Source organism: Tenrec ecaudatus, chromosome 2 (assembly GCF_050624435.1).
Source record: "Tenrec ecaudatus isolate mTenEca1 chromosome 2, mTenEca1.hap1, whole genome shotgun sequence".
Classification (NCBI taxonomy): Eukaryota; Metazoa; Chordata; class Mammalia; order Afrosoricida; family Tenrecidae; genus Tenrec; species Tenrec ecaudatus.
The window spans coordinates 75,704,764-75,728,723 of NC_134531.1; the positions used below are offsets into that span (position 1 = coordinate 75,704,764).

The 23,960-nt window shown below is 43.1% G+C and overlaps 1 protein-coding gene and 1 pseudogene across 1 annotated transcript in view; both read right to left on the reverse strand.

Annotated features, from left to right (window-relative positions):
- ARSB (arylsulfatase B) overlaps window positions 1–23,960 on the reverse strand; it is a 225,540-nt gene that overhangs the window by 97,514 nt on the left and 104,066 nt on the right. Inside the window, exon 5 of the mRNA XM_075541208.1 lies at window positions 17,008–17,251. Within this exon, the coding sequence (XP_075397323.1) occupies window positions 17,008–17,251 (244 nt within the window). The remainder of the gene's footprint in view (window positions 1–17,007; window positions 17,252–23,960) is intronic.
- On the reverse strand, window positions 596–6,446 carry LOC142438799 (small ribosomal subunit protein eS19 pseudogene; annotated as a pseudogene).

A 23,960-nucleotide genomic window follows, 5' to 3' on the forward strand; every position in this document is an offset into this window, starting at 1 on the left:
TATATACAGTAGTTAATTGTCTATGGTAGCGTTTCAGTTTTCATTTTTAAGTTATGTCAAATTTTACTTTCTAAATTCATCATTTTGAAAAAGGCAAAGACACTGATCGGTGACTAGTTTCCAATATGCTATAAATATTTGTGAAAAGTCTACAGTTTCAGACATTGAGATCACAGCACTGTCCATTTATAAATAGAGGTTCCAGTTTTTTGACTTTCATTTTCCAGCTAGTTGAAGGGTGGGGCAGTAAAACATTTTCCATAAATAAATGAAATGCTAGTACATCCATACTTCTTTTACCACTAGCTGCTGACCATCTGTCATAAAAAGACACACCCCAGGATGCTGTATCAAACTTTGGGGAACAGAAACAGCCATGACAATATTTTCTGAGAAAAAGTTTTGAAAACAAATAAAAATTAGTGAGTGACTAAAATAATTTTGATATCTAGCTCATAAGATGTTACAAAGTTCTAGGTTCTATGACAAGTGTTTTATATACATTCTTCTATTAAATCCTTCATAAAGCCTATGGGATAGACCCGATTTTTTTTCTTTATGAACGAGGCAATTTACTAACCCAGAATCATTTGTTCTAATGCCTCTTGTTGGTAGCTGCCAGAATCCGGCGATTCTGTCCAGATCTCTCTGTCCCTGAGGGGTCAGTTTACGGTCACCATCTTGGTCCTCCTCACCATCTTGAGCCCCTCCTGGGCTTGAAGGACCCAGCGAACCATGCTCCTGGAGTCCTGGCTGCAGTGGCTGGGCATGACACCATTCCTCTGCCACCTTCGTCCCCCCCCCCCCCTCCCATAGATCTTGGTCATGGAGCCAACCCCAGGGCCACCCGAAGGTACAGGTGCCGTGCTGTGGAGGCAGCTCGCAGGTAGAACCCGTTCTCCTCATAGGGAGCAAGCCCTTTATGTTTGTCCAACTTGACTGTGTCTACCCATTCAGGGACTTTCAGCCTCCCGGAATTTTTGAGGAAGGCTACCAGAGTTCTGACGAACTCCTGCTGGTTCACTTCGTTCACAGAAACTCCAGGCACCGTGCGCCTCCATGCTGCCGGCCAGGGGAAAGGGATCCAGGGTAGACATTATTAACGCTACATGTTACACAATAGGAAATTAAGGCTTACAGACATTAAGTAACTTGCCCAAGATCATATAAATAGTAAGAGGAGGAGGCAGGATTTGAACCAGATCTAACCATAGAGTGCACATTTGAAAGCCATCTATGCTGGTAGAATTCTTGCAGGACATAATTTCTTTGTTATGTGAGTGTTGGTGATATTGAGTTTGCATAAATCCCATATTCCTTGAAAAGCTATTTTAACATGCAAACATTACCATGAATAAAAAGTTTAGGCATGGAAATTATACAATTTTAACTAAATTTGGTAAGGAAATGTGTGCATTGAATTAATTTCATATTGAGTTATATATGGAAAGAGATTTTTCTTCATGCACATTTTTTATTAAGAAGGCTTTCTAAATTTTAAAAATAGGCTATTCAAGAAGGAATCAATAATATTTTAGAAATAACTGACTCACACCCTTCATATGATCTTTTGCTATCCGTTACCGAAACCTAATTGGTGGGACTTGTGAGTTAGCACTGGCCTCATGTGACTTTCTTCCAATTTCCGTTCTAATACGCATGGAGAATTACAAAAAGAAGAGACCTGGCAACAGTGTTGGAAACTAGAGAGAAGGCCAGATGCCAAAGTCCCAAGGGGTTTTTTGCTAACCTCAGTGCTGAAGAGATTAAGAACATATTCTTGGACTCTACCAAAAAGGTCCATATTTGATCCTAAAGAGTGTAGAAAAAAAGACGAGCTCTCCCTTTCTACCTCTAGCTACAGGCATCAGGGGATGCACTATGCAAAAGTATGGCAATGATCTCTAATTAACTGTCTAGCTAGCTAGATTTTCCTCTCCAATGCCCAAAATTTTTAGCAAATGAGAACATTACCCTGTTACCAAAAAAAGAAAAGAGTCACAAAGCAAAGGAAAATGGTTACACAATATTTCAACATGAATTAAGCATAATTAAATCAGTAATTGCCAATATGAAAAACAGCATGTGTCAGAAATTTAAAATCTCAGAATAGAAAGGAGCAAAGAGAAAGCTGTGAAAGAAGAGCTTGCTGGACTTGAGAAAGAAACGTAATACATGGACTGAATGTTGTCTCCCTCCAATATGTGTCAACCCGACTGGGCCATGAGTCTCAGTGGTTTAGCAACTACGTGTTGATGTACTTTAGCAGCTAGGAAATGATGGATTCCTCCATCATGATGTGGTCTGAAGTGATCAGCCAGTCCGTCGTAAGGGGGGTGAGGTGGTCTGTAACAGCCTTACTCAGGTCACAGGCCTGATCTGATGAAGGGGACTTTTCCTGGACTGTGGCCTGCATCACTTTTTTAACTTACAAGCAGAAAACCGAGAAGTGAACAGGGAAAGAGGACCCTACTACGACCAAGAAAGAGACGGGAGCAGAGCACATCTTTTGGACTCAGGGTCCCTACATTGAGAACCTCCTCCCTTGGGGAAGATTGATGCCAAGACACATGGAGATTTCTAAGGCACATCAAGCCCACTGACTTTAAAGGGAAAAAGGATCTTCCCCCAGACAAAGGAGGTCTTCTCCTAGAGTTGGAGCTCTGAATTTGGGCTTTGGGCTTTCTACACTGATCTGTTTAACTTACTAAAGCCATTGCTGTGCGGCATTTCTGTTAAAGCAGCATTAAATAACTAAGACACTTAACCCAAAACAAAATCTCATGGGGAGAGAGGTGGGTCTGTCCAGACCACAGGGGAGGGAACTAAGAGGGAGAGAAAGAGAGAGAGGGAGAGAGGGAGGGAGAGGGAGAGAAAGAGAGAACCTCATCATGGCCCACCAATCCCCAGGGACAACATTCCTGCTGGCAGCAGCCAATTCACAGAGAGGACCATCGGGCTGGTCCCACTACAAGACACAGCATCCTCTCACTGACCCATAGCACTATGGGGGACAGCACCGGAGACACTGTGCGGAAAGTGTTCCTGGTCTGCCCCGTGCACAGCAGGTGAAATGCAAAGGGAGTGCAACAGGGCAGCCAGGGGAGCAAAGTAATCAAGTCCCTGAGGAATCCTGAAAATAGACTTCTGGCTTGGGGGACAGGGCTTGGCACCTCATCAGACTTGATCAGAAAACATACATGTGGGTCAGCAAACAGACATGGAACTAAAAGAAAAATAATCTCAAAAGCAAAGGTACATTATATGTGACTAAAGAATGCATATGTCATTGTTAGAGAATAAAAATAAAAAGAGAAAGGGAAATGAATAAAAAATTTAAATGTAATATAAAGTATGAAAGTCAATATATAATTGAACTCTCTGAAAAAAAAGAAAAATGGCACTTATCTAATATTTAAAACTGTAATTCAAGATAACTTTTCTGAAATATAGGAAAACCTGAATTTTCAGATTGAAAAAATCCAGCATGAATCTACAAATATTGACACAGCATGATCACCTTGCGATGTCTACTAGAATTATTAAACTTTAACAACAATAATAATAAAGATCTTCTGAGATGTTGCATAAAAGGATCAAGTTAGGTGTAAAGAAAATAAAAACTGGTTGTATTAGATTTTATTAATTATACAAGAAAAAATAGAGTAATATTTTCAAAACTCAAGGAAATGAAACATGAGGCAAGGATTTTAGAACAGTCAGGCTTACTGCACGATGGGAATGCAAGAATTAGACTCCTCTTAAATCTCGTCAAGAATGAGCTTTTCCAATTAAGAGGTAATTGGAGAAAACTTGGTAAAGACAGGTGGTTAAATTGAGTATATCACCGCATATCTAAAGCTAAAAGAAAATGTGGATAAGAGGAGAAGAGAGGTATTAAAAACTATGTACTCTGACAAAGTAGAAATAATATAACTAAAAAAGGTGATAAGACAGAGAAAGGAAAGGCATTGCGTAAATCAATTGACTCCGTATAGGTAATAAGTGGAAGCCAAAATGACATGTAGAGCTGGCGTAGCAAGTTGAACTCAAGTTCATAAAAGGAGCTAATGGAATTCTAAAAGACGTGCATAATGCTGAGCACTAGGAAACACATTACTGTTTCCTAAAGATTCAAAGAAGCAAAATGTGAAAAATAAGATGAACAATATGACACGGCTAAGTATAAAAACAACAATCAGAGCAACACACCCACATGGCTTCACTCATCTACTGGAACATAAACATGACCAGGTTGTATCACAACCATAAAGTCTTCACACCTTATAATGACAGAACACATGTTCTTTTCAAGCATATATTGATTAGACACAAAGTAAGCCTATATACTGAGCTTTAAAATAAGTCAACTTTTGAAAGGCTATTTTAGTAATAAGGTGTATTCTCTGACTGAAATTTAACTCAAAATCAATAACATGAGGCAAAGCAGAAAATTTGGATATTGTGTTCGTCTGGGATGACTAGAGAAACAAATTCATAGACACTCATGTGCATAAGAATTGCTTTCTTTCTCCACTCTGCATGTGACCTACAGCGTTTGGGGACACGTCTGCAGATGTCTCCAGCATGTCTCCTCGCCTACCACTTGTACACTTGCCAGCCCCCGATAACCTCAGGAGCCAGCAGTTTTGACTCTGACCAAGCTGGGGCACAATTGCATTAATCTCTTAAAGTAAATCTTTGGCTGATGTACTATTATGCTTCATTAGTCTTTAGAGTAACTTTGAAAGTTGAGGGGAAGTTATTTATTTTTCTCTTACACCATGAAACGGAATCTGTTGTTGCTGTGAAATGACCCAGGGCTGCTTCTAACTCACAGTGACCCTACATACAAAGAACACACAACCTTCTAACCTACAAACAACAGACCATACAACCCTCTAACCTACACACAACAGAACATACAACCCTCTAACCTACATGAAACAGAGCATACAACCTTCTAACCCACATGCAACAGAGCATACAACCCTCTAACCTACATGAAACAGAACATATAACCTTCTAACCTACATGCAACATAACATACAACCTTCTAACCTACATGCAACATAACACACAACCCTCTAACCTACATACAACAGAACATACAACCTTCTAACCTACATACAACAGAACATACAACCCTCTAATCTACGTGCCACAGAACAAACACTGCCCGGTCCTGCACCATCCTCACAATGGTTCTGGCGGAGCCATTGCTGCAGCCACTGTGTCTGTCCACCTTGTTGTGGGTCTTCTTCCTCTTCACAGGTCCTCTACTTTACCAAGCACGACATGCTTGTCCCAGGACTGGCCCCTCCTGACCGACTTTCAGCATCATCACTCCTAAGGAGCAGTCTGGCTGTACTTCTTCTAAGGTGGACTCATTTGTGCTTCTAGCAGTCCACAGTATCGCTGACATTCTGGGGCAGCACCATACTTCAATGGCATCGATCCTTCTTTGGTCTTCCTTATACATGGCTCATATTTCACATGCATGTGAGGTGATGGACAATACCCTGGCTTGCGTGAGGTGCACCTTAGCCCTCCGAGTGACATCTTTGATCTTTAAAAGAGGTCTTATTTACATTTGCCAAATGCAATGCATCATTTGACTGCCACTTCCATGAGCTTCCAGCACTCATCTGTCGGTTTGTCATACTGTGGTGCTTTACATGTGCTGATGCTGGAAGCCAGGCCAACCTGTATTTCCAATACCATGCAGCTTCCAGACCAAGACGCACTGGGAAGAACGAAGAACCTTCTGAAGGATTAGCTGCCCAAACCCTTGTGAATCGCACAGCACGTTCCCTGAGGCTAGAAATGTAGCCTTCGGGTTGGAAGGCTCTGCAAAAGAGCGGCCTCCTCAAAGTGGAAAAAGCGCCAATGCTCGTGCTTAGCCAATCCTGTTGTCACCCATGTCTGGCACTCCTATCTCCCGAGCCTGTGTTGAAACTTTCAAAAATGACCATCATTTTGAAAATAGTGGACGGGCGACATCAACCAAGGAACGATATAACTGGGGAAAGTTCCTAGACTCAGGGAACAGATCAAGTGACATTTAGCTGCATATTTGGTTTTGTCCTTTGGAAAAAACTGTCAATGTGGCTCGTCGATTCTCCGTCAGCAGGCAAGGTTACCAACTGTGCCACCACAGATACCGAAAGGAGGCCTGCCCGATGTGGGGAGCATCATTACTTTCAGGAGAGCCAGGTACTAACTCATGTTCTCAGACACGCTAGGCTGAGAAATGGGAGAAGAATGGAAGCAGCCCTTCCCTTACTAAGCAGAAATTTTCTGGACTCTCTGAGAACAAGTATTGCAATGCTTGGTTAAACTTTGGACAGAAATTCTATTTAAGAGACAAATAATAAAAAATTTAAATAAAGGAAATCCTACTTTCTCATGCTTAGCATACTCGGACAATATTTTTGGCCATACATGTTGGCGAAATCACTACAGCCAACATCATTTGTTCTGATGAAAAATAAAGAGCTCCTGATTCAAAAGAGGAGCCCTGCGGGCGTAATGGGCTACATGTTGGGCTACTAATGGCAAGGTCAGCAGTTCAAAGCCACCCGTTACTCCACAGGAGAAAGAAGAGGCTTTCTACTCTTGTAAAGACTTCCAGTCTCAGCAAGCACAGGGGCCATTCTACTTTGGTCTAGACTCTAAGACCTAGAGAGTCACTATGAGTCAGATCAACTTGATGGCAGTGAATTTGGCTTTAGTTTGGTTTCAGACTGATCTTAGGAGAATGGTCTGACACTGAAAAAAAACATCCTACAATCTAGAATTAAAGGTGACCACATTTTCCCCAATTTCTCTGCAGGCAGAAGCAAGCTTGTGCCGGACTCTCCAAGGTTACTTCTGAGCAAGATAATTTTAAGATTGGAACAAGGGTTTCTCATACGTCAGTGGTTTAGACTTTGCCAAAGATAATAAGCAGCTGCATTGAATGAAGACAAAGAAAAGTATTCAAAATGAATCCAACTGTTTCCCAATGCAAGTCTAGTCTACCTCCATCTGGCACACAAACGAGGGAGCTTTAATTCCATTTGCTGTTGAGTGTTTTCAAAAGTCAGTGTTGTCACCAAAACAAAACAAAGTTGTGTTTGCTGTGGCAGTCCATAGACCAAAACGAAGCAGAAATAAAAACTGACAGGATTAAAACATGGAACAGATATTGCCATATCAAAACCACTAAAAACTTTCTCCTGGTTCTTTATGGGAAACTTCAGCAGCCTTCACATTGAAAGTTGAGAATAAACTGTCTGGAAGCTCATGATTAGTATTCCTTAGAACAGTTGATATGGCTGTTAGGTGTAATCAAATTGGTTCTAGCTCATGACGATCCTGATGTACAACAGAATGAAACGCCGCCCAATCCTGGGTCATCCTCACAATTGCTTGAGCCCATTGTTGCCGCCTCTGTATCAATCCATCTCCTGGAAGGTCTTTCTCATTCACCTGATCGCCACTTGGCCATGCGTAATGGCCTTCTTCAGGGCTGGACCCTCGGGATAGCTTGTCCAAATACATGAAACAAACAAAGGCTGCCATGCTGGCTTCTCGGGGATATTGTGGCCATACTTCTTCCAAGACATGTTTGCTTGTTCTTCTACAAGTTCATGGTATTTTCAATTTTCTTCAACACGCCATAATTCAAGTGTACCACTTCTTCGCCAGTCTTCCTTATTCATTGCCCAGCTTTACATGCAAATGAGGTGATTTAAAATATTACGGTTTCAGTGAAACATACCTCAGTCCTCAAAGTGACACCTTTGCTTGTTAATACTTTAAAATTGATTTAGCAGCCAAGTTGCCTAGTGCAACACCTCCTTTGCTTTCTAGACTGATGCTTCCCTGAGCAACGATGGGGGACTCAAGTAAAATAAAACCCTTGGCAAGTTTTACCATTGTGAGGATTTGGGTTTTCTTTATCTTAAGCTGCAATCTGTGCTGAAGTCTGCTGTCTTTCATCTTCAACAGTAAAGGCTGTTAAGTGCTCTTTGCTCTTGACAAGCAAGGTGGTGTCATCTGCATATCACAGGTTGCAATAAGCCTTCCTCCACTCCTGATGCTGCCCTGTTCTTCATGTAGCCCAGCTTCTTGAATCATTTATTCAACATACAGGCTGAAAGGGTTCAACATATGGTGAGAGAATATAACCCTGACACACAACTTACCTAAGACTGAACCATGCTGTCCGCAGCTCTTCACTCTGTTTGGATGACTACCGCCTGGTCTACCTACAGGTGATGCATGAGCAAAGGTTGGTATTTTGGTTTGCTCGTTCTTTTTTTAATTTTATTTTTATTTATTTATTTATTTATTTATTTTTATTTTAACAATTTATTGGGGCTCATACAATTCTTTTCACAGTTCATACATATACATACATCAATTCTATAAAGCACATCTGTACAGTCTTTGCCCTAATCATTTTTTTCTCTTTTCTTCTTTTACATTTTATTAGGGACTCATACAACTCTTACCACAATCCATACATATACATATACATACATCAATTGTATAAAGCACATCCATACATTCCCTGCCCCAATCATTCTCAAGGCATTTGCTCTCCACTTAAGCCCCTTGCATCAGGTCCTCTTTTTTTTTCCCCTCCCTCCCCACTCCCCCCTCCCTCATGTGTCCTTGGTAATTTATACATCGTTATTTTGTCATATCTTGCCCTATCCGGAGTCTCCCTTCCCCCCTTCTCTGCTGTCCATCTCCCAGGGAGGAGGTCACATGTGGATCCTTGTAATCAGTTCCCCCTTTCCAACCCACTCACCCTCCACTCTCCCAGCATCGTCCCTCACACCCTTGGTCCTGAAGGTATCATCCACCTTGGATTCCCTGTACCTCCAACCCTCATATGTACCAGTGTACAACGTCTGTCCTATCCAGCCCTGCAAGGTAGAATTCGGATCATGGTAGTTGGGGGGAGGAAGCATCCAGGATCTGGGGGAAAGCTGTGTTCTTCATCGATACTACCTCACACCCTAATTAACCCATCTCCTCTCCTAAACCCCTCTATGAGGGGATCTCCATTGACCGACACTTGGGCCTTGGGTCTCCACTCTGCACTTCCCCCTTCATTTAGAGTTTGTTATGGTCCACACACTCGAACGCCTTTGAATAGCAAGTGAACCACAAGTGAACATTTTTAATTGGTCTTCTCTGCTGTCAGTCAATAGACGTCTGACTTCAGCATTTACTCACATCCTTGTCTGAATCCAGCCTGAATTTCTGGCAAGTTCCCTTTTGAAATCCTACTGCAACAATTTTTCAAATATCTTTAGCAAAAGTTTACTTGCATGTAGTATCAACTACATTGTTTGATAATTTCTGCATTTTTGGTGATAATTTCACCTGAGTGACAGACTCAAATATAGATCTCTTACAGTCAGTTTGCCCTGGACCTGCCTCCCAGGTTTATCAGCATAGACGAGTAAGCAACTCCAATATCACATGTTTCTTGAAACATATCAATTGATGTCATCTTGATATTATTGAACTATTGAGTTGTATGATATTTGGATTAAAAACCAATAGAGTTGTTTATTAAATATTTTTAAAGAATGTGTAAAGTATTTTTGGTAATGACATTTCACAAGGTTTACTCGGCCTATCCAAGGACATGATAGTTTGCTCCATTTGTGTAGGTTTCTTTTAGTATCTTGTAAGAGTTCTCTATAGTTTTATTTTTATTTCTTTTGTTTTGTTGGTAAGATTTACTCCTAAATATTTTATCTTTAGTGCAGTTGTTGTAAACAGTTAAAATAAATTGATATTACATCACTACCTAGAGCATTGTTTTTCACCAATGCCCTCCCTCGGTGCAGCTTGGATTTCTTCCTTCAATTCCATTGGTCCTTAGTCATATGTCACCGATTGAAATGGTGGGACACTGACCATGTCTTTTTGGTACCATGACTATGTATGTATTCCATTTGTTTTCAATGCTTCCTGCACTGTTCAATATTTCACCCATAGAATCCTTCAATGTTGCAATTCCAGACTTGATTTTTATTTATTAATCATTTTATTAGGGGCTCTTATTATGACAATCTATCATTCAATTGTATTAAACACACTTGTACATATGTTGCCATCAACATTTCCAATACATTTTCTTCTATTTGAGCCCATGATCTCAGCTCCTTGTTTCCCCCCTCCCTCCCCCACCTTCCCATCCTCGTGAATCTTTGATCAATTATATACTATTGTTATTTCATGTCTTACATTATCCATTGTCTCCCTTCACCTACATTTCTGTTATTCATCCCTTGGGGTGTAGGCTATATATCCAACCTTGTGATGGGTTCCCCCTTTCTCCGCCTCCCATGCCACCCCACCCTCATGATATCATTACTCTCACTACTATTTTTGAGGGTTTTATCTGTCTTGAATTCCATGTGTCGAAATCTCTTATCTGTACCAATGTGTGTTCTCCAGTCTAGCTGGATTTATAAGACGGAACTAGGTCATGGTAGTGGGTGGGTGAGGGGGCGAGGAAGCATTCAGGAACTGGAGGAATGATGTGTGTTTTGTTGGTGCTATACTGAACCCTGGTGGAATTGTCCCTTCCTTGTAACCCTTCTGTTGGGGGATGTCCAATTATCTACAGATGGAGTATAGGTCTCCACTCTAACCCCTCTCAGTCACATCGATATAATTGTTTGTTTTGGATCTTTTGATACTTGATACCTTTCTCCTGTCGATACCTCATGATCACATAGGCTGGTGTACTTCTTCCATCTGGGCTTCGATTTTTTTTTTTTTAACAGCTGCACTGGCATGTACTTTAAATCAGGCGTCCTCAAACTAAGGCCCACAGGCCACATGTGACCTGCTGAGGACATTTATCCGGTCTGCCAGGTATTTTTGCCCCATTTGGTTTTTTACTTCAAAATAAGATATGTGCAGTGTGCATAGGAATTTGTTCATAGTTTTTTTAAAAAACTATAGTCCGGCCCTCCAACAGGTCTGAGGGACAGTCAACTGACCCCCTGTTTAAAAAGTTTGAGGAGCCCTGCTTTAAATATTCAAATTGACATATACTTTTATCATTCCATCACAGTAAGAAGAGTTGTATAATCATTACCCCGAATATTTTATTCTATACTCATTGTTTTTAGCTTCCCATCCCGCCCCCAGACTCCCATACCATGCGTGCCCTTAGATATTTAATAATTCATTTACTGACTCTGTAGATGTACCTATCCTGGGTTTCATGTTCAGAAAATCATACAAAACACAAATAGGAAGCAAACATACAAAATAACAACAACAATGACTAAAAAAAACAGAGAAAAACCTGAATCAAACCTCTCCCTGCCATTGAGTAGATGCTGACTCATAGCAGCCCTGCAGGACAGGGTGGAACTGCTCCTCGGGGCTGCTTGGTGGTTTCAAACTGCTAACCTCTCGGATTGAATCCCAGTGCATAATCACTATCACCAGGACTTCTGAGTCGGTCAAAAAGAGAGCAGAAAATATTAACAAATGGAACAACATTAAAATTGGTCAAAGGGGAGACCAAATGATAAGATGTTACATTTAACCTAATTATATCTGCCATAATCGATTTTACAATGGTCTCTGTCTGATAGCAAGGAGATTCACATCCTGAACTGTGGTCAGAGGGGTTCCCTGGAGGCTTCATCCACGGTCTTCTGTAAACCAGGAGTTCATAAGTTAAGCTCTGATACCATTCCTTCCTTTTGAATTGGATTTTATTACTTACACTCTGGATCACACAGGTTGGTGTGCTTCTCCTATTTGAACTTAGTTGCTTCCTCTTGTTATTTGAAGCAAAGCCTTTATGGCCCCGGAGGCTATCTTTCTGATAGCCTGGCACTACCTGGTTTCACCACACTTTGTGATAGCACCGTATCTTTCGTGTCTCTTCATGCGGATGAGTATCAAGATGGGCTACGTCTTAAGAATCAGTTGTTCTTTGATTGGGGCTAGAATTAAGTGTGAGCCCAAGATCCATTCATATACCTCGGGTTTATGTATGTTTATGGATCAAATAGAATGTAAATGTTCAGAAAATAATAATACAAATATGCTTGATATAACTGATGTATATGGATTGTTATAGGAGCTGTAAGAGCCCCTGATAAAATGATCTTTAAAAAATAAAATAAAAGTAGATTGCTTCTTCCTTCAAAAGGAAAAAATATCATTATCATTTTATGATAGAGAATATTATAAATCATCCCCCTGGCATAAAAGGCGATACGATTGATAATGCCATTAATTTAGCCAATGGTATAGAAGGGAAAACACGCTTGATAAAAGGAAATTATATAAGGATAGGCTGGCTTTTCAGAATGCAATACATGAATTGTTGACTTGTACAAATTAAACTTGTGTCTGGACACTATTTACATACTATGAACATTGGGGGTTGGTGATAGGGCCAAACTGGCGATACTATTCACACAGGCCGACCCCGGCCTACCAGATTAGTGCATGTCCTAAGAAAGCAAGGAGACATTAAGATAGGTCTTGGAGCTCGAGAACTGCCAAGTTGTGCTCTTCCTTTTTGGGTTTTCAACTTCAAGTCTTTGCACATTTTATTATACTTTACTTTCTCTTTTTCAGCCACCTTTGAAATCTTCTGTTCTATTCTTCTACTTCCTCCTTTCTTTCATTCAGTCTACGCAGTCTGTGTTTACGAGCAAGCTTCTGAGTCTCTTCTGAGATTCGTTTAGTCTTTCTTTTCTGTTTGGCTTTTGAGGCCATCCCCTAACTCATCTGGTCTTTGGATATTAGTATGAAATGTGTCAAATTTATTCTTGACATGATAAGTTCAGAGGGAATACACTCAACTTCACATTTTGGCTCTTGTGGACTTGTTTAAATTATCTCCATCTTCAACTTGAACTTGCATATGAGTAACTCATGCTCTAGTTCATAGTTTGTCTTTGGCCTTATTAAGGGGGTAGTATGCTTGCCCATCATTCTTTCCAAGTGTAGTTAATTTCATTCCTGTATTCCAGCTGGTGAGCTCCATGTGTATTGCTGCCATTTACTGGGAAAAATGATATCTGCAAAGAATAAGTCAATGACGTAGAAATATTCCATCATGTGATCTCCAGCAGTTTCTATCACTAAGGCTATACCTATCTTCCAGTGGTTTATCTTTTTGCTTTGTTTCCAACTTTCACAGTCCAGTTAGTAGTAATAGGTCATGATTACATGTTTGATCAATTTCAGGTAGCAGAAGTTGGCAAACATTTTTGATTTCTTCATCTTTGGCATTGGTGCCTGGTGTGTAAACTTTCATTCTTTTCAAAGTAACTGGCCCCGCTTGTAGGACTATGGACACTCTAGTACCACTGACAGTGACGCACATCAGGGCAGGTTTCAAAACGTGCATCCCTGGACAGCAGACCATATGATTTTCTGATTCAAAATGGCAAACACCAATCACGTCAGCACACTGGTGCCTACGATGCCAATCTTTCCGTGTTCCACTTCATTTTCCTAGACTTGTACTAATATTAATGGATGGTTGCATCGGTTCCTTCTCATTTTGAAACCTGTCGTCTCAGCAGATGGAGGTCCCCAAAGCTTAGCTCCGTCCGCATCACGAAGGGCAACTCTACTTTGAGTGGGCGGTTCTTCCTCAGTCATCTGTTGCGTGTCTTCTAAGTGGAGGGGCTCATCTTCTGACACGACATCAGACAATGTTCCAGTGCTAGACACAGTGACTACCGTTTCCGACCTGGGCTGCCTCCTTCCCCTTTCTAGTGTCTCTTAGCCTGCTAGGTCCGTTGAAGCCTCTTCACCGCGGGTGATCCTGATGCCGTTCGAAAATACTGGTGGCAGAGCTTCCAGTATCTCAACAACACACCAGCCACCCAAGGACCATAAACGGACAACTAAGTGGTGGACCATCAGCCATACAAGACCAAAATGACAGCTCCTGGCCCCAAACAAAGCCTAGCTGGCACAAAGGGTCGGGAAGAATGACGAATGGACACAAAGAAGCCTGGGAGGGAGCATCCCATGAGAGAATGCTGTTATGTTGAAGGTATTGCAGCCAGTCTTGAAATAAATGTGTGTGTGTGGCAGGTTTGACATAAGCTGTCAACTCGCAGAGAGGCGCAGTCTAGCCTGTCAACCAGGTCGCAGCTTTGGAGGTGCCACGGAGATAAATAACTCACTGGAGGTCAAATACAGTCTCTCTGAGAGACATTCCTGTTGACAAGCCACATGGAGGGACAGTGATGGAGCCAGAGTCCTGGAGCTGGAGAAGCCACATGGAGACCCACAACAACACTGAGAAGCTTCCACTGCCACTGGATCCACAAGACTTTCCACCCACTGGCCTGTGGTCTTCCTGCTCTCAGTGTCATTGCATATGTTGCATGAGTCCAAAGAGGAATTTATAGACTGGTTTCGGACATATGGACTAATATCGAACTTATGGATTGATCTGGACTGGGCTAGGATGTTTTCTTAACACACAATTGCTCTTTTATATAAAGCTCTTTCTTATACACATATGTGTGTGTCTATGAATTTGTTTCTCTAGTCCACCGAACTAACACAATGTGTATAAAATTGTTGAATAAAACCTATGTTTCTTTCATATATAGCAGAGCAACTCCCTCACTGCAATTTATTGAAAGTCAGCCCTGGACACAAGGGTTTATAAAACAAGAAAAAAATAACTGTTTCTGCAAACTGTCACCCAAAGTACAGTAAAGCAAAGTCACCTCTGCTGTTAGTTTTTTTTTTGGAAAGCATGATAAAAAGTAATGACATCATGGTAAATGAGGTAAGGAGATGTGGTAAAAATGCTGACAATAAAAATTATGATGTATGACAATATGTTCACGGTAGGTGAAGTCTGGGTGATTACTTTTTATTTTTAATTATGTATGGTGTGCCCATATTACTAAGACCCAGGAAAAGAAAATAAAGCAACTGCTGAACACATGTACTGAATAGATCGTTTGGCCACAGAAAAACCTAGTAATCCCATATGAATATACAAGCAATGAGTACATCTTTTTAAATTAACTGATATTTGTTTCTGTTACTTCCCCATGACACTGCTGCTAAGTGGTCTTTAAGTGGCAAATAATAAATGGCAATTCATTAGTTGCTTATTGTTTCCTTGTGGTCTTTGTAACTCCCAGTCCACAACTCCCACCCAGTTACTGGGTAGGAGAAGGTAAACAAGGAACAGAAGAGTGTAACTCGGGGATTATTTGGTTTGACCATTTCTCTGGGTACAAGTGAGACATCTCAGAGCAGGAACAGGAATCCTGCAACCAAGAAAGATGAGCCACCGGCAGAGCATGTTCCAAGGGCCTGCCTAATGTGGGAGTGTAGCAGACCATGAGACAGAGCAGAGAAGCAGTGCCAAGACTGAGAGGCAGAGCAAGGGGCTTCCTGGCCCACAAAATGAGGCAGAGACCAGGGAACCATGTGGCCAAGAGGCTGAAGATCAGATAGAGACTAAGCTGCTGGCTAAGAGGCACTGCAGGGATCCAATAACTGTATCCTTAATGTTTTCGGGTCCGTATTTTTGGTAAACTGTTTACATCCCTAATAAACAACTCCCCATAGTTGTGAGCGTTGTCTGTGACTTCTGTGTGGGCATTGCAACAAATTACTGAATCCAGCAAAGGAGCAGTTGGGATCAGAAGAGAAGGAGGATGCAGGGTCTAATTGGCCTTGGACTGGGGTGGAGATGAAGTCCCCTTCTCCCTACTGAATTGGGAGGAGGCCAGATGAGGTCCCATCTCTTCCTCAGTGTCCAACATGAAAAATCAACTTATCAGGCAAGAAGAAAAATAAGCAACTGGAGCCTTTGTTTATAACAACAAAGCCTTTGTTTATAATAAAAATAAACAAACAAAGCCTTTGTTTCCTCCAAATAAAACAATTTAAAAATAGGACAGAATTAAGCTGGGAAAAGCAAGGAATGCTTTAAACTTTGCTGCATTAAAAAAAAGTTGTTAAATTATCCAAGGAAAATCTGGAACTTTGAATTCCAAAATAATTTAAAGAGGTGGGGTTATAAAGCTACTAGACTCAGATATTCCTGTTGGAGAAACCAATAAACAGTTGAGTAATGTATCCCCCATCCATTCCTAATTTATCAAGAAGCTCTAAAGCTGTCAAACTTTCTTAGTAGAACATAACCTTATGTCAATCCCTACTAGTTTTTAAAATTGAAGTTTATTACAAAATGTATATATAAAATATTATAAATACTATACTATTTATAGTATCCCTGGTAGTGTACAGGTTACACACTGGGCTGCTATCCACAGGGTCGGCAGTTCGAAACCACCAGTCACTCCATGGGAGAAAGGGCTTTCTACGCCCATAAACAGACTCAGAAACCCACAGGGGCAGTTCTACCTATTCTGTAGGGTCACTCTGAGCTGTCATCAACCTGGTGGCAGTGACTTTAGTTTAGCTAGACACTATACAAAGGGGCATCCAAAAAGTTTGTGGACAAATGGGATGTACAGATAATAATTGTTCTGCTAATATTTTGAAGCCACCACGTATTAACACTCATTAGAGATAATTAAATTACAGTATGTATCGAATGTTGAACGCCGCGATTGGGTGCCTCATGGATTATAAATTGAAATCTCCAGGATTCAGCTCTTTTTGACTGCCTGGTCCTCCATTGATCAAGCGGGCCACAAAGCAGGGTCCCTTCTGCCCTGCAGGAAACTAGTAGCACCCCATCATACTTCCCAGCATAGCCTCCCCACGTTAAAGGTCACTCACTCTTCAACTGGGCCACAGGGAAGACGGTGGAGACAGTTTTGTTCTGGTGTAAAACACAGGCCCATGATCTAAAATGTGGAGCTTACAAACATATACTACGGTACTGATGTAAGCAGGAGTATCCGTTTGATAACAAAACTTCTCATTCTGATTCAATCAAGTCAACCCATTCTTAAAGTTTCAGTCCTCTGTGGGGAGAGAGGGGAGTTTGGGTACCTGATGGTCTTCCACACGTCGAAGCCATCCAGGGGCTTGGTGCCATTGGTACTGCCCCCTGCCAGCCTCACCAGGGTCGGCAGCCAGTCAGAAATGTGGATGAGCTCCCGACTCTTCACGCCCTTCCGCTTCAGCAAGGGGCTGGCCACAAAGCCCACGCCTCGGACGCCACCTTCCCACAGCGTCCATTTCCTTCCTCGAAGGGGCCAGTTATTGCCCCCAGCCAAAGTCTGCCCTCCGTTATCTGCAACACAATTAGAGCTTGGCATGAGGATGGTGTTAACTTTGACATACATTTAACGCCAGAAGACCCCTGATAACCCGATAGTGTTTGTAAAAGAAAAAGAAAGCCTCTTTGTCCTCTTCCGTTCCAAATATGCTTCCCCCACTCCCCTCCTACACAGAAAACCGGAGTTCAGTGCGGAACATATCCTCCCTCCTGTTGTTGTTGTTAGGGGCATCGAGTTGACTCGTCCTATAGCAACCCTCTGCACAACAGACCCAAGCACTGCCTGGTCCAGCACCGTCCTAACCATTGTCCCTGTGCTCGAGCCCGTCGGAGTGGCCACTGTGCCAGTCCGGCTTGCTGAGGGCCCCTCGCTTTTTCTGCTGCCCCTCTACTTTTCCAAGCATGATGGCCTCCTCCGGGACATCTCGGGGCAAAACCGCTGCGGTTGAGGTGACGCAGGCTCATGGCAACCGCACGTCGGTCAGAGTGGAGCTGTGCCCCACGGGGAGCCCGCTGGCTGGTTTTTCAGAAGTAGATTGGCACAGCTTTCTTCTGAGGCCCCTCAGGGTCAACTCCAGCCTCAACCTTCAGTATGTTTACTGTGCCACCCAAGGGCTCCCCTTCGTGGACAGGGCTACTGGACACAAAGGACGTTCCCTGCTTCTAACGCTTTGGGATAGGTCCCTGTCCCAAGCAGCCAACTGAGTTCCAAATGCATGTGTCCCTGTCAGTTGAGCCCCACTCCCCTGGCATCAAAAGACACCTCTGAGCTTGCTTCATTTAGTGACTTACAGCTCCTGAGAAGCGGATGATTTTGTTCTGTTTTGGTTTCCTTTTGGAAAATTCTTTAGCATTTAAGCTGGTAAGTGAATTAGCTTTCTTCTCCCTGGTGATCTGAAACACTTTTTCTTCCTGGTGAAAGTTGAAGATTTCTCTCGCGGGTTAAATGTCTCTGTAAACAGAGCAGTCAGCGGGGAAAGTAATTGTGAGGAACCTCCCACACGATACAGCTCCATGTTGAGCCAGGCCGGAAAGAGGCTCTCTCCGCAGACCAGGGCGGAGCGGCGGTCTCGGTGAAGGTGCAGTACAAGTTACAAGAGGGACTGAGATGCAGTATTTCCCAGCCAGGTAAGGGCTCAGAGCTAGACAGCAGAATAAAAAAGTGGCAGGTTTGGAGGTTTTTTTGGGGGTACATTGAGCTATATAGCTTAATAGAAATATTCACTCCGAATGTATCTAAACATTTAGGTGACATTAGCGGCACATTCAAAATAATACTTATTTGCAGATAAACTACACTTCGAATAAAAGGTTGAAAACAAACACTACTACACAAACGAACCACAAGAGGGCAGTATGATGAACCTGCTTTGTAGAATGTTGTATTCAAATCAAATACAGAAATCAAAGATCTACTAAGACCATCAGATGTGAGCAGAAGGAGGGAAAACAACGCAGGAAAACAACAAACTCACTACCATTGAGTCAACTAGGGCTTATGGCGACCCTACAGGACAGGGCAGGGATTCCCCTGCAGTTTCCGAGACTAACTCTTATGGGACTAGAAAAGTCTTATCTTTCTCCAGCAGAGCGGCTCGTAGTTTTGAACTGCCGACCTTGCAGTTTGAAGCCCACCTCACAACCACTACACCACCTAGGGTCCTGTGGAAGAGAAGAGAACTGCATTTGTCAAGCGCCTACTATGTGCCAGGCAGAATCCCTGGTTAGTGCAAATGGTAACTACGGGGCTTCAAATCAGCTCTTCTGGCTGGACTCCCTGCTGAGAATATGTATTTCTATCCCAGCTATACTGAATAAGAATCTACAGTTCAACAAGCATTATACAAATCCTCCAGCTGCTCTAAGGGAGAACAAGGAGGCCGTGTGCTCCTGTAAAGATTTTCAGCCTTGGAAACTCTCTAGGGAAGTGGCTCTCAACCTTCCTTGTGCCTCAACCCTTTAATACAGTTCCTCATGTTGCATGTGACCCCCAACCATAACATTATGATACTTCATCATTGTAATTTTGCTACTGTTATGAATCGGGCAACCCCTGTGAAAGGGTCGTTTGACAGCGTCCCCCCCTAAGGAGTCATGACCCACAGGTTGAGAACCGCTCCTCTAGAGGGTCTCTATGAGCTAGAATTGACTCTATGGCTGTGGGTTTGGTACTACTGTTATTGTTATTGTTGTTTTTAATTTTGACAACAACCCAAATAGTATAATGCTGTAACAGTTTACTGCTAAAAACAAAGCAAAACAAAAGAACAACAACACCACATTTGAAAGGTCAGACAGCTAGTCATTGGCAAAGCCAAAATTCAAGCAAGGCCTATGTGAGCCCCACATCCACACTCCTGTCCCTGGAGAGCCATGCTCCTGATGTCCCCCCAAACAAAAACCAAACTCGCTGTCACTGAGTTGATTCTGACTCATAGGGACCTACAGAAAAGAAGAGACACAGTTCCAAGACGGTCAGTTTGTGTATGGGAGTAGACAGCCATATCTTTGTCCCGTGGAGGAGCTGGTGATTTCAAATTGCTGACCTTGAGGTTAGCAGTTCAATTCACAATCCACTATGGCACCAGGGCCCCAGGCCTCTAAAAGCTTCCCTAAACACAAAACAAACCCTCATTGTTGTTGAGTCATTTCCAACTCACAGAGGCCTACAAGGCAGGATAGACTGCTGCTGTGGGTTTCTGAGGCTGCAATGATTCACAAGAGTAGATCGCCTCCTCCGTCCTGCCTAAGATCTTCCCAAGGGACACCGTCCACAGCCCGAGCAAGCACGAGCCAGTCTCGGTCAAGTGTGATTCTTCCCAGGACCAAGCAGTGTTATTGCAAAGGGAGCTTCATTCCCTTTGTAGGACCCTTGGTCACTGGTGGCAAAGAAAAGCAGGGGCGCTTCATGGACCCTTTGACACATCAGGTGCTCAGCAACTGTCTGCTTCCCGAAGGGGAACAAGGAAGACTCTGGAGCGAGATTAGCTGAGGGAAACACGTCCTCGGTAGGCTAGGGGACCATCGGTCTCGTCGTCCACATCACAGGGTCATCAGAGCCTCTCCTCACACGTCACCACTTCTCTTCTTGGTTGTGCAAGAACTCGAGGCCCAGTCATTCACATATATCAGATGACCCAGTCCACATTCAGTGTCCAAAGCAAGTGGAGCAGACTGGTCCTTTCAACACAGTAAGAGAGCCCCATCTCCAGAAGAGAGAGGTTCTTCCGTGTGCTCTGTCCACAGAATACCTGCTACCCCGGGCGTAGGTGTCTAATTTAAAAGATGGTGCTGTGCACATGACATGAAAACATGAGAAAGGGGGAAAAAAGGAAATCTACACTCTTCCCATGATTTCAAGAACAGGCAAGACAAGCCCTGTTACCTCACTCACTGTCTAGGTTGCTCATGGAACGTGCCTGTGTTAGACTGGGCAGTCTACAGAAACAATCTAGTGATATTCATATGCTTAAGAAAGAGCTTCAGATCAAGAAGTAATTTTATATGAAGAGAGCATCCCAGCCCGTCCAAGAGAAGCCCATGAGTCCGATGACAGCCAGGCTCTCTTCAGGCTCGTGTTGCTGCAGACTAATAACGCAGAAAAGTGAAGCAGGCCGCAGGAAGATCATAGGCCAGGCGGTGCAGAGTGACATGGATCCAAAGTTGGTGGAAACATGGCAGGACGCTGACAGTTCTCACGGTGAGGCGGCCCACATGGGGGCTTCCCCTGCGGCCAGCAGCATCTAAGCCAGCAAGAAGGCAGATGGGCAGAGAGAGAGGAAGAAGTTTCCAGTTCCTCCCTTATCAAAAGGCCACCTCTCAGTGGGGTACGATCACACTGTGACCTGACTGCCAGGTTGGATCCCACCTTACATGTTCACACATGGTCCAGCTGACATAAAATCTAACTGCTACAATGCCCGAGCACATGTTTTCTTTTTAAAAAGACATGCTCTCTTGTGATACCACACCCCATGCCCTTCAGATTTGGGTACCTCTTTGTTAGAGTGTTCAATGCTGGCAATAGTGTTCCAAGTGGACTGATGCAGGTGACAGGGGTCAGCTTGGTGAGGATGGAGAGAAGGGCGGCTGGTGTGGGACTATGATTCCAGGAGAAGCTTTTCAATCATGACTCAGAAAGGAAAATACTCTGGGCCAGTAAGAGCACTTGGCCGCTGTCGATCCTGCAGGAGCTGGAAGGTGTCTCCGAGGATTATGAGAGGAAGGTGCTGATGACGTGACGGTGACTGTTTTTGCCATCAACTCAACTGTGATGTTTTTGCCATCTGCAAGGCTAAGTGTTTCCATCATTAGTTATCAAGGTGGCTCCCCCCATCATTTTCTTCCAGAATGGCCAAGAATGCATGGCTGGTTGACTCCCCGCCAGCTACAGACTCCGCATCAGAAAGAAGGCAGTTCAGCTTCTCCGGCAGGGTCCTCGGGCTGCAGGCCACCACTTGCCTTTGGTCTCTGCTGAGCCAGGTTCATAGGTGAGCAAGGTAGAGTCCTGTCCACCATTTAGTGTCATCTCTGGTATTTCAAAGAGTTTAGGTGGAATTCCATAAAAGAAAGAGAGCGAGGGAGGGAGGGAAGGAGGGAGGGAGGGAGGAAGGAAGGAAGGAAGGAAGGAAGGAAGGAAGGAAGGAAGGAAGGAAGGAGAGATGCTCATTTGGAGCAAAGGAGGCTGGCAGGGAGTGGGTCTCCTGTACTGTTTCCTTCATTCTGACATAAACATAAAAATAACCCCAAATCAATAATTCTACCACTGTGCAACATATTTGGTCTCATTTCCCCTCCTGATTTGCTCCTTGGCAAGAGTTAATTTTTGTTTCATGTTAAAAATTCATTTTCAAGAGAAAATTTTCTTGTTTCATTTCCTGACTGACTTATTGAAAAACAAACAAACAAAAAACACCATCTAAATTATGATGACTCTAACCAGTAAAGAGGGAAGCTATAAGAAAAAAAAACCAACTTTTTTTTCCAGGGAAATAGTTTTTCAGCACTGTCTTGGCAGAGAGAAAACCTAATTATAAAGCCTTTGCTGCTAGAAGAGAAATGTCAAAATGAAATAAATGTTGTCATATACAGACTGTAAATCTCACTTTATTATTCATCATGGAACAAAAATAACCGTCAGAAGTCATGGAAAAACATTGGTTCACCAGAGATCTGAGCAAAAGCAGTAACTGTATGACAGTGATGCCTCACCCCTACCCAGCTGATAAAAATTAGGGTGAAACCATGACGACAAGACTCATTTTCAGGACTACTCCCAAAACAATCTCAAGTTGTGGCTTGCCTTTGGAAGGCTGCCCTGAACCACCAGAGACCTCCCCTTCCCCCCAACTCCACCCGCTGCTTCCCCAGAACCGTCCTCCTTCCTCTGGCCAGGGGGTCATGGGAGGAAAAAGGCAGTCTCTGACCACATCTCGGCCCGGGCTTGCCTCTGCACAGTCACCAATGTGAGGGTGACAGATGACTGGGCAACCTGATTGCAAAGACAGAGAAGCCTCTTTGTCCATAAGAAGGTGCCGGTTTGCGGATGCTTGATTACTTTTGATTAATTTTTTTCTTAGCTCCAAAAAAATGCAACTATATCCTTTGGAGAGCAAATGGGTATTTAGTAGTCACCTAGAACCCCAAATCCAAACTCACAGCCAAGGGTTTGACGCCAACTGATAGCGACCTCACTGTGTGGGATAGAGACTGAGACTGTAACTCTTTAGGAGGCTAGAAAGCCTCCTTTTTCTTCCACGGAGCAGCTGATGGTTTCTAACTGCTGACCTTGCAGTTAGCAGCCCAATGAGTAACTGCTACTCTACCAGAGTTCCAGTCATCTAAGGAAGTTGATAAATACAACTGAATGTTGGAGAAAAGAAACCAGTAAAACAGGTTACTGTCTTCAAGGGTGCGCTAGTTCGTGGTGACCTGCAGGTCAGAGTAGAACCAGGTTCCATGAGGTTTTCAATGGCTGATTTTTAAAAAACAGATCATCAGGCCTTTCTTCCAAGGTGCCCCTGGGCAGACTCGAACCTCCAGCCTTTTAGCTAACAAGGTTAACCAGTAACCCAATGAATTTTGTGGGGAAAGAACAATTATGGAGGAGAAAACCAACAATCAAAGTCACTGCCCTCAAGACGACCCTGCAGGACAGGGTAGAGCTGACCGGGTGGATTTCTGTAAGAGGAGAAAACCGGGCCCCAAGGCATAACCACTCCTCTACCACAGCAGGTAAGTACAAGAAAAACAAAATTTGGTTATTTCATACTTTTTCTGGGACTTGGCCTAGCCATGCCCATAACCTTGGCTTTCAGATATTCTTCTGAGTACAAACGCTGCTTATCTACAAGCTATTGACTGGTGAGGGAAGCTTCTAGACCCATGAGAATTTAAGCAGATAAATCTCACAAAAAATATAACAGTGATTTGTTCAATCTGACACCTCATCCATGACATTGCAGTGGGAGAAGATTTGTTCTTGCTACCAACTTGCTCCTTTTTGATGCCCACCATGTGCCAAGGAGCACGCTAGTCCTGGACAGATAGCAAGAGAGCAAGGCACATCAAGTCCTCGCTCATAGAGTAAAGGGGAAGAAGAGATTGGCTCTTTCCATTCATGGTAGGCAGTGAGGAGGGGTGAGGAAGGACCACCCTCAGTGTCAGTGTTGGGGTGGTGGCAGGGGTGGTCTGACAAGGGATCTCAGAAGAACTCACACCAGAA